The 11714-nt window shown below is 38.9% G+C and overlaps 1 protein-coding gene across 1 annotated transcript; it reads left to right on the top strand.

The window, feature by feature from the left end:
- Positions 1-826: 826 nt before the first annotated feature.
- On the top strand, positions 827-2251 carry LOC114368326. The gene has a single exon (XM_028325637.1). The coding sequence runs from the start codon at positions 827-829 to the stop codon at positions 2249-2251; it is 1425 nt and encodes a 474-aa protein (XP_028181438.1).
- The last annotated feature ends 9463 nt before the right edge of the window (positions 2252-11714 follow it).

The raw sequence follows: 11714 nt of genomic DNA, 5'->3' as shown, positions 1-11714 counted from the left end.
GAACATGGCCGGAACAAGTTCCGAGGGGCTATGTGGGGCAGTAACAACGAACTTAAACTCCGAAGAGAGGAAAGGGACCAATCGCAATTAGATGGCATAATTCTGAAGGACGAATTGAAGACTTGCCTAAGGTCAAAGAGGAGTTTGTCTCAGCGGTTATGCGAGACCGAAACAAATTGCCATCATCAGCAAGTACAAGGAAGAATTAAATTTGGCCACCGCCCATGAGCACGAAGTGGCGGACGAATACACCCGAGTGTACGCAGAAAAGGAGGCTAGAGGAAGGGTGATTGACTCATTACATCAAGAAGCGGCGATGTGGATGGACCGGTTTGCTCTCACTTTAAACAGGAGCCAAGAACTTCCACGATTACTGGCAAAGGCCAAAGCAATGGCAGACGCGTACTCCGCCCCCGAGGAAATCCACGAGCTCCTCAGCTATTGTCAACATATGATAGACTTGATGGCCCATATAATTAGGAGCCTTTAGGGAGTTTGTATTGTCACTCAGATCTTGACTAGTTATAACTTTCTAAATAAAATGAGTTTATCCCATGATTTTACTCCAAAAATAAGTGCGAATCAAATCACTCCCACACTTTATCTCTAGCATGCATTCATTCCTCATTACGTACTCCTCACATTTTGTCTCTTTAGGAAAGACGCCATTACTAAACACGCCCCAAGGCATCCCAATCGCACCAGATCCAAATCTAGGACGATGGGTGACCTAGAGGAAGTGCAGGAACAGATGAAAGCCGACATGTCGGCTTTGAAAGAACAAATGGCTTCTATGATGAAGGCCATGCTGGGAATGAAATGACTAATGGAGAGTACACCGGGGCATGTCAGCAACCCCCATCCGGGGTACAACCAAGGTGCTTACCCCTACGGTTTACCGCCCAACTACACACCACCAACCATGCATGAAGACATGGGTTACATTACTCCCTTCATCCTCGAAGGGGAGCCTCCTCGACATCCTAACGGGGTCCACAAGAATCCTCAAAAGCATGCTCAGGGAGACGTCGACTCATACTCCCCATTTCCCACTGAGGGGTTGGCGCCCAACTCACTACCACAACCCAACATCACGGGAGAGCCTCGAAACCACCCAACACAGCCAATGTTTCTATCCGTGGGAGAGCCACCCCCGACAGTGGAAGGAAAGGGGAAACTCGATCTCATCGAAGAGAGATTGAGGGTTGTTGAAGGATTCGGCGATTATCCGTTCACAGATATGACCGACCTGTGCCTTGTGCCGAACGTTGTCATCCCTCCGAAGTTCAAGGTACCTAACTTCGATAGGTATAAAGGGACGACTTGTCCTAAGAATCACCTAAAAATGTACTGTCGAAAGATGGGTGCATATTCTAGGGACGATAAGTTATTGATGCATTTCTTTCAAGATAGTTTGGCTGGGGCAGCAGTCATCTGGTACACTAACCTAGAAGCTTCCCGCATCCGCACCTGGAAGGATCTAATTACGACCTTCCTTAGGCAGTATCAGTACAGCTCTGACATGGCTCCTGATCGAACTCAACTGCAAAACATGAGTAAACAGGAACACGAGTCTTTTAAAGAATACGCTCAGCGTTGGAGGGACCTAGTAGCGCAAGTAGCCCCTCCCATGGTCAAGAGAGAAATGGCTACTATGATAGTAGATACCTTACCTGTATTCTACTATGAGAAATTAGTGGGCTACATGCTCTCTAGCTTCGTGGACTTAGTTTTCGCGGAAGAAAGGATTGAGGTGGGTTTGAAGAGGGGAAAGTTTGATTACGTCTCCCCAGTAGGTGCCAGCGGTAGGAGTGTCGGAACAACTGGGGCAAAGAAGAAAGAGGGAGATGCCCATACCGTCACTTCAACACCTGCGTGGCCCAAGCCACCACAAACCCCCGACGGTACCCACCAATACGCACAACATCACCCGAGTATTTTGGCTCGCGCTGGGGGCTCTTCCGACACAGCACTCGCCCAGCCAAGGGCGCCCACGCCCCTAGAAGGGGGAGCTCCTCAGGCTCCGGCTCCAACCCGACCTCACTCGACCAATAATGCCCACCTTGGCTCGAGCTCCAACACGGCAAGGAACTTCTTGCCAAGGCAGGCTCAGATTTTCACCCTGATCCCAATGACGTATGGGGACCTCTTACCATCTCTCATCACCAACCAATTGGCCATGGTGATTCCGGGAAGGGTCCTCCAGCCTCCATTCCCAAAGTGGTATAACCCTAGCGTAACCTGCGCATAACATGGGGGAGCCCCAAGCCACTCGGTCAAACAGTGCTTGGCCTTGAAGAGCAAGGTCCAAGGCTTGATAGAAGCCGGATGGTTGACATTTCAAGAGGACGAGCCCAACATAACGACAAACCCTCATGCCAATCATGGAGGGGGACCTGTTAATGCCATCAAGGTGAGTAGGTTGCACGAGCTCAAACTTTTGAAGGATGTAACGACCTCCAGAAGGTTTATCTACAAAGCCTTGCAAAAGGCGGGCATGATTCCCCGCGGCGAGCACAAAGAGGATTCATGTTTAATGCATCCGGGCGTACTGCATGATATGCAAACGTGTTCAACGGTAAGAGATCTATTGCAACAAATGATAGACTAAGGCCGGCTTGAGGTTAGCAATGAGGGGGAAGAGGAACAACATATATGCATGCAGTTGGCAGATAAGGAAGGTCCTAAAAGGCCTAAACCCTTGGTAATACACTTCACCAGGGACACGGCTCCCCAAAGGCCCCGACACCCCTCGGCAGTGTCGGGCGTTAGACCTATTATGTTTCCTTACAAGAACAGTCATGCAGTTCTGTGGAGGTACGTCCCTCCGGGCGATATGAAGGAAGAAGCTACCGACGTAAAGTTTCCCAACATTCCATAAAGAAAATAGGTGTCATTGCATAATCCGTAAAGTTTCGCAACGTTTCGGAAAGAAATCAATAAAAAAACACAAAAGGGGTGTATTTAGTGAAAAAGGGGTGCAAATAGCAACCAGGCCCACTTGGGCCTTCCTGAGGGTTCTAAAAGAAGGGGGTGCCTTCTGGTGGAAGCAACCCTGCTCGCCTGAGAAAAATTGTTTCCGTGAAAAATATCCAAGCCGAGGTGCCTCCGTAATGCTTGCGAGACATTTCCATAAGCGATTTCATGGAGATTCTTCACCGTTCTTAATCGTTCTTCGTTCATTCTTCGGTCTTCAACCGGTAAGTTCCCGAAATTGAATCTTTTAATTCATTATATGCACCCTTAGTGGTCCCTATTTGTTTTGCGTACTTATGTTTTCATTACGTTTGTTTTCCGTACTCCCTTTTAACATGCTTTAACCGTTTATTTAAGCCATTATCTCGCCTAATAAATGATAAAATGAATTTCAACCGATCATTTGTGTTGTAATCTTTAATCACTGTTAAAATAAAATCCAACCGATCGTTCACGCTGTAACCTCGGTTAAATAAAAAAAATGCAAAATAATGATAAAATAATCAAGATATCTTTGAATAAAATAATAAAAAAAATCAATCGGACGTTTTTCTTTGGAAGTTTCCTTGAATGAATTGACTAATAACCAAAGTGAAACTAAAGCTAAAATCAACTCACAAATCAAGCTTTGTCCGCAAAAATCACTAAAAACCATTTTAAGGTCCAACGCCTTAAACGATCCTCTTTACTTTTATCGGTTAACATGGACCATTCAAAAGCATAAAATCAACATGTAATTTTACCACTTTTGCAAGAACTACGTAGGTCTGATTTCCTCATCGCTCTTGAGGGTACGTAGGAGCAAAAGCCCCGCTTTTGTCGACCACCCCAAGAGATCGTTAATGGTCCAACGCCTTAACGTTTCTCTCCTTTCAAAATCAAAAGATCGTTTAATGGACCAACGCCTTAAATGACCTTTTGTTCAGTTAAAATATATCTTGCGAAAAAAGATAAAAACAACTTAACCAACGTTTAGTTCTCAAAGAACTACGTAGGTCTGATTTCCTCATCGCAATTGAGGATACGTAGGAGCGAGGGAAACACCTTTGTCGACCATAAAAAGATATAAAATACAAAAGGCATAAAAAGACATAAAAACATAAAAAAAGGGAAAATAAAACAAATTGAAGACATAATATTGCACATCTGATTAAAGGTTGTCGTCCCTTACAACGGATGTGTGGGGTGCTAATACCTTCCCCGTGCGTAAAAACAACTCCCGAACCTTTCACGATTAAAGTTCGTAGACCACACATTTCTGGTTTTTCCGACGTTTTCCTTGAATAAACATTGGTGGAGACTCTATGCATTTTCCTCCCTTGGAAGACGCACCCGTGAGTCCCACGTCGCCCTCACGCCGAAGAGTAGGTTGCGACTGGTAGGAAACCAAACATCTCACATCTTCATGTTTTTGGTTGCAAGTGTTTTGTATTAAACAATGGAAAATAAAACTTAGGAAAGTTTGATGCTAAATCAGATGAAGGAATTTTCCTTGGTTATTCTTTGCATAGTAAAGCTTATAGAATATATAATAAGAGAACAATGACAATTAAAGAATCGATTCATGTTTCCTTTGATGAGTCTAATGTTATTTCTCCAAGAAAGGATATTTTAGATGATATTTCAGAATCTTTAGAACAAATGCATATTCATGGAGAAGATTATAAAGGAAAAGGAGAAGGAAGCAATGAAGATACTCCAGTAGAAGTCAAAGCAAATAATGATCTTCCAAGAGAGTGGAAAGCTTCAAGAGATCATTCCCTTGACAACATTATTGGTGATATCTCAAAAGGGGTAACAACTAGACACTCTCTCAAAGATTTATGTAATAACATGGCTTTTGTATCTATGATTGAACCTAAAAATTTAAATGAAGCCATAATAGATGAAAATTGGATAATAGCTATGCAGGAAGAACTAAACCAATTTGAAAGAAATAATGTTTGGGAGTTAGTTGAGAAACCCGAAAACTACCCAATCATTGGGACAAAATGGGTGTTTAGAAATAAATTAGATGAAAATGACATAGTTATTAGAAATAAGGCTAGATTAGTCGCCAAAGGATATAATCAAGAAGAGGGGATAGATTATGAGGAAACATATGCTCCAGTTGCTAGATTAGAAGCCATCAGAATGGTATTAGCCTATGCATCCATAATGGACTTTAAGCTTTATTAAATGGATGTAAAAAGTGCATTCTTAAATGGCTTTATTCAAGCGGAAGTATATGTAAATCAACCCCCTAGATTTGAAAACTCAGACAAGCCTAATCATGTTTTTAGATTAAAAAAGGCTTTATATGGCTTAAAGCAAGCCCCTAAGGCTTGGTATGAGCATTTGAGTAAGTTCCTTTTAGAAAAGGATTTCTCAAGAGGCAAAGTAGATACTACTATTTTCATAAAGAGAAAATTACATGATATTTTATTGGTTCAAATTTATGTTGATGATAATATTTTTGGATCTACTAATGAATTATTGTGCAAGGAATTCTCTCATGACATGCAAAGTGAGTTTGAAATGTCAATGATGGGAGAACTTAATTTCTTTCTTGGATTACAAATTAAATAAACCAAGACTGGAATTTTTGTCAATCAATCCAAGTACTGCAAAGAGTTAATTCACATATTCGGGATGGAAAATGCTAAGCACATGGCTACACCAATGAGCACTGCTTGCTATTTAGATAAAGATGAAACCGGTCAGTCAATAGATGTTAAGCAATATCGAGGTATGATCGGATGCCTTTTTTATTTATCCATTAGCAGACCTGATATAATGTTTAGTGTGTGTATGTGTGCTAGATTTCAATCAAATCCCAAACAGTCACATCTTAGTGTCGTTAAAAGAATCATAAGATATTTGTTAGGCACTATGAATATAGGTTTATGGTATCCTAGGAATTCCACATGCACCTTAATAGCATACTCTGATTCAGACTTTGCCGGTTCTAAAACAGATAGAAAGAGAACAAGTGGAACTTGTCAATTCATTGGATCTGCTCTAGTCTCTTGGCATAGTAAGAAACAAAATAGTGTCGCTTTATCCACTGTAGAAGCGGAATATATTTATGTCGGCAGTTGTTGTGCACATATTTTATGGATGAAGCAACAACTCTCTGACTATGGAATCCTTCTTGACCTTATACCTATTAGGTGTGATAGTACAAGTGCAATCAATCTTTCCAAAAATCTAGTTAAACATTCTAGAACCAAACATATAGAAATTAGACACCATTTTCTAAGAGATCATGTTCTGAAGGGAGATTGTGTGCTAGAATTTGTTGATACAAAGAATTAGCTTGTTGATATCTTCACAAAACCTCTCCCCAAAGAAACATTCTTTTACATTAGAAGAGAATTAGGCCTATTAGATATTAGTGATTTGGATAAATAAGGATTGATTGGTTGATTGAAATATTTATGTTTGATGATTGATTGATTGTATTTGATTCTAAGATTTTGATTATGTTTGATTGGTGTGTTATTGTGTGATTGATGCTTGCTTGATTGAATTAAAATGAGTATCAGTATTGATGATTGATATAGTTAGATGTTTTTAGCATAGACATAGATAATTTTTAGAAGAAAAAGCCTAGTTAGTGTTCTGGTAATCGATTACCATTACGTGTAATCGATTACACAAGAACAGATAGCCTGTAATTGATTACAGCAACCTGTAATCGATTAACAGAAGGCTAAGGGCTCCTGTAATCAATTACCAAACCTTGTAATCGATTATAGAATGTCATCTTCTATAAATAGGCACGTTTCAGAAGCTGCAGTCACGAAAACTTTGAGCTACGGTGCCCCCTTTCTCCCAAAACTTCCAACCATCATATCTCACTCATTTCTCAACCAAATCACCTCCCACAAAGCCCATTCTTAATCATTTTTGATTCTCTTTCATTCCAATCGATCAAAATCTTCATCAAATGGCCGAATCATCCAGGAAGTGCAAGGGTTCATCCACCTCCCTTGTCATCCTCTACACTAGAACACCACGTCTCGGAGCCACCGGAGCATCCCCGGCACCAATTCCACCTTCCTTGTCATCCTCTACACTATTTTCATCTGATGAACAACGTATCCAATACTCCTCTCTCTTTCAATCTCATTAAATTCTTGATCCCAAATATCTTGACCTAGAATTCTTTGATGGGGAAACATTTGATTGCTATCAAATGTTTCAAAACACTAGTCTGATTCCTTTTATGTCATTAAAACTACCATATTATCCTGAGTTAGTACAAGTCTTTTACTCAAATTTGAAAATTCAGGATGGAACTTTAATTTCTGAGGTGCATGGTATTCCTATGATTATTGATGAGTCTCTTTTCTTTTCTCTGACATAACTACCCAGTCAAGGTGCACCTTTTGAGGGCACCATTGTTGACGACTAGAAGTTTGATTACTCCAGTCATGATGCCCACCGCATGGTCTGCATTGACCAGGCGGATATGATCGGCAGACTTCTTACCGGTTCATTGACATTTGATTGCCGCATCATGCACTATATCATTGTTAGAATTTTGATGCCTCGTTCTTCTAATCTAGCTCAAGCCTCTGAGGATGACTTGATTTTGATGTGGGCTTTCTTGACCTGTCTTCCAATCGACTGGGCCCATTTGATTCGCCACCACATGCATAAGGCATTGCGGTGTAATACACCTCTACCTTACCCTCAGCTTGTGACTTTATTTCTTCAACATTTTGAAATTCCCTTGAATTCTGAGCCCTTTGTGCAAGTTAAACGTTCATTTGCTATTGGTTCCAGTGTGGTAACCTCCTTTGGCTACCGTAAGGACATGGATGGGCAATGGTTGAAGAAGGATGCGCAACCTCCGCAAGATGAGCGTACTCCCTCTCCTCCGACTCAACGAGATGACTCCTCAGCCCTCATGCATGAAGTTCTTTCAGAGTTACAAGGCCTCTGCACCTATGTTGGTGAGCGCTTTGATTCCTTGGATGGTCGTATCGATGCCATTGATGCTCGCTTTGCAGGCATGGATACCCGCATCACTCAGCTTGAGGAGGATATAAGTTATGTTCGTCAGTGCTTCAATCTTCCTCCACCATCTTCATAGATTTAGATTATTATTATATTTGATTTTACGCCGTGTATTTGGCTATGTTTTTTAAGACATTATTCTTAGAACTTTAGTTATATTTAAGTATTTGGCACTTAGTATTTTATGACTGAATTATGTTTGATTTTGACTTATGAATGATTATGGCTGTGTTATTTTCTGCCTTATGTTAATTTCCACATACTTTGGCTTTTTGATGTTGCCAAAGGGAGAGAGAAATGGGGCTTAGAAGCTTAGAAATCAAGAGATCATAAATTCCAAAACATAGAGGGAGTATGGAATGAGTGAACGTTCTATCTTCTATCTTGTATCTTGATTTTAGGAATTAAATTGTCATCATCAAAAAAGGGGAGATTTTATAAGCAAAGACTTTGATGTTTTGATGATGCCAAAGGATCATGCGCTTCTCAAGTTTAATTCAAGAGGATCATATGCTTCTCAAGGTTAATTCAAGACAAGAATCCAAGAAATTCAAGATATATGATCAAGATAATCTCTAGAGACTTAGGAAGGGAATTCCAAGTTGAAACAGCAAGAGGTTTGGCCAAAGAATATGAGTTAAAATGTTTTTACAAGGATGTAATCGATTACTAGTGGCAAAAATACTTACTGAAATGCTTTTAAAATGTTTTTAGATGTTTTTGAAAACATGTAAACGATTACATAAGTATTGTAATCGATTACCAGCAGCTAAAACTATTTATAATAGCTATTGGAAATTTGAATTCAAATTTTACACCCAGTAATCGATTACACATGGATGGTAATCAATTACCAGTAGTTATTGAACGTTTTATAATAGTTAGAATTCAAATTTTAAGCCTGTAATCGATTACACAAGTCTTGTAATCGATTACCAGAGGAGATTTTCAGAAAATAATTTCCAAGAGTCACATCTGTTCAAATGGTTTTTGAATGGCCATCAAAGGTCTATTTATATGTGACTTGGAACACGAATTTTCTTAAAGTTTTTCTGAACAAAAAGTCTTATCCTCTCAAAAGCAAAATATTCTTATCCTCTAAAGCATTCCTTGGCCAAAACACTTGCAATTCAATAAGGAATTATTTGAGTGCTCCATTGTTCAATCTATCTCTTTCAAGAGAGATTTCTTCTTCTCTTCTTCTTACATCTGAAAAGGGATTCAGAGACCAAGGGTCTCTTGTTGTAAAGCAATCTGAACACAAAGGAAGGGTTGTCCTTGTGTGGTTCAGAACTTGTAAAGGGTTTTTTACAAGATAGTGGAACTCTCAAGTGGGTTGCTTGGGGACTGGACGTAGGCACAAGGGTGTGGCCGAACCAGTATAAAACTGAGTTTGCACTTTCTCTTCCTTTAAACTATTTTATTTATTGTTGCTTTACATTTACATTCAGATTGGTTATTTTGAATCATCTTTTAGAAATCTATCTTTAAGGGAGCTTGGAACTTGGGTTAAAATCAAAGTAGAATTTTTAATTAGGGGATAGTTTGTGATATCTTAATTCAATCCCTCCTTCTTAAGATATCTGAGGCCACTTGTCTAACAAGGAGCTATATCAAAAAGATACTTAAAAGGTTTGGCATGCAGGAATGTAAATCTGGGGATACTCCAGTTGCTAAGGGAGACAACTGCAGGGAGTTTGATGTATGCCCAAGTATGTATGCATTCGGATATAGCATTCATAGTTGGGGTATTAGGCAGATATTTAAGCAATCCAGGAATGAATCATTGGAAAACAGCCAAAAGAGTTATGAGATATTTGAAGAGAACAAAGTATTATATGCTCACATAGAAGAGGTCAGATGAGTTGGAGATCACTGGGTATTCTGACTCGGATTTTGTAGGATGCCTTGATAGTTTGAGATCCACTTTGAGTTACATTTTCATGTTAGCCGTTGGTGCGGTTTCATGGCGCAGTGCCAAGTAAACCCTTACTACTTCATCCATTATGGCGGCAGAATTTGTGGCATGCTATGAGGCATCAAATCATGGAATATAGTAGAGAAATTTTGTCACAGGGCTACAAATTATGGAGGAAATTGAAAGACCACTTAAGTTATATTGTGACAATAAATCAACTGTATTGTACTCTAACAACAATAGGAGCTCGACCAAGTCAAAGCATATTGACATCAAGTTCCTAGCTGTTAAGGAAAGGGAATAGAGTGGACAAATTTCCATAGAACACTTAGGGACAAAATCCATGATAGCAAGTCCTCTTACTAAGGGACTTCCACCCAAGGTCTTTCATGAGCTTGTTGCTCACATAGGTGTTTTACAGTTCAAGGAATCTTTGGTTTAGTGGGAGTTAGTCACTTTTATGTATTTTATGTTCTATGTTAGATTTTATGTATGCATACATTGACTTTTGGATATATTTAGTTGTGTGTGTGTGTGTGTGTTTTTTTTATTATTCAATTGTTACACTTTGTACATTAAGGTTATTAAATGATCTCATTAAGGTAAAGTAGGACCAATTGAAAATAGACGTGTATAGGCCACCTTCACGCAAGTTTCATGTTACACATTTCATGATGAGTTTATGTCATTTGATTCTATCAGCATTAGTGATCATTGATGAGTTTAGTTGTGATTGATACAATGAAAACTACTTTGGTTCTACATGCGGATGTAATCAATGGACAAGATTTTTGGAATATGCTCAAGGCATATAATGGCAAATTTTGAGCTCATAAAGTCTAACACATTCATAAGGATTGTAAGGATATATATATTTATGACTAGTGGGAGATTGTTAGCAATTTTGGGCCATACATATATATATATATATATATATATATATATATATATATATATATATATATATATATATATATCACATAATTGAATGAGTTAGGGCCATTATTTTATTAGCCAAAATATTAAAGTGGTCAAATCAATATAAAATTATGGCTAAGGGCATATATGTCATGAAAGGCTAATTGTGTAGATACCATTAGTGATATTATAATTTGATGAGGGGCCATATTATAATTATCAAATTTGGGGTAACTGATGGCAGTTACAAATACAAGAGGTTATGGTCCCCATTTGTAGAGAGAAGCGACAAAATGTATAGTTTCACTTTCTTTTTCTCTTTATGCACATCAGAAGAGAAAATTCAAAGAAGAAAACAAAGCTCTCTACATCTGGAAGATCATAAAACCAATCTTGATTCTCATCAACCTTTCATCATTCCATTATGGCTAATCCAAGTATGCTCCGCATTTAGTTTTCATCATGATTTTGAGTATGGGAACACAATGGGGTTTTATTCATCTTTATGCAGTAATTTCTCTCTACATGGATAGAAAGCATATGGTTAGGATTGATGATTTTTTGTCATAATTAAATTAGGTTGATTGATTGAATCCCTACATCAAGTGCATTTTTCAATCAAATATTATTTAAATGGATGTCACATTTGTTGTTTGTTGGGTTATTACTTTCTGAAATGACAAAAATCAAACCTGAAGGAATATTGTGCAGTTATTTTGAACAGACAACAATGGTAGTGACTAATTGTAGTTTTTCACTTCATTTGGTTGAATATTTTGGGGAATACTTGCATGTTTTTGCATGTTTACTTTATTGGGCTTAAATTATCTCATATTCTCTGTCTGTGTGTGTGTGTGTGTGTGTGTGTGTGTGTTTCAAATCTTATTGAACAGAT

This window comes from Glycine soja, chromosome 9 (assembly GCF_004193775.1).
Source record: "Glycine soja cultivar W05 chromosome 9, ASM419377v2, whole genome shotgun sequence".
Lineage (NCBI taxonomy): Eukaryota > Viridiplantae > Streptophyta > Magnoliopsida > Fabales > Fabaceae > Glycine > Glycine soja.
The sequence above is the reverse complement of the archived record's forward strand: the minus strand, read 5'-3'. Positions and strand labels throughout refer to the sequence as shown.

Bases quoted from the DNA above. Each gene is read 5' to 3' on its own strand.
- LOC114368326 (XM_028325637.1), top strand. From the start codon at position 827: ATGGAGAGTACACCGGGGCATGTCAGCAACCCCCATCCGGGGTACAAC.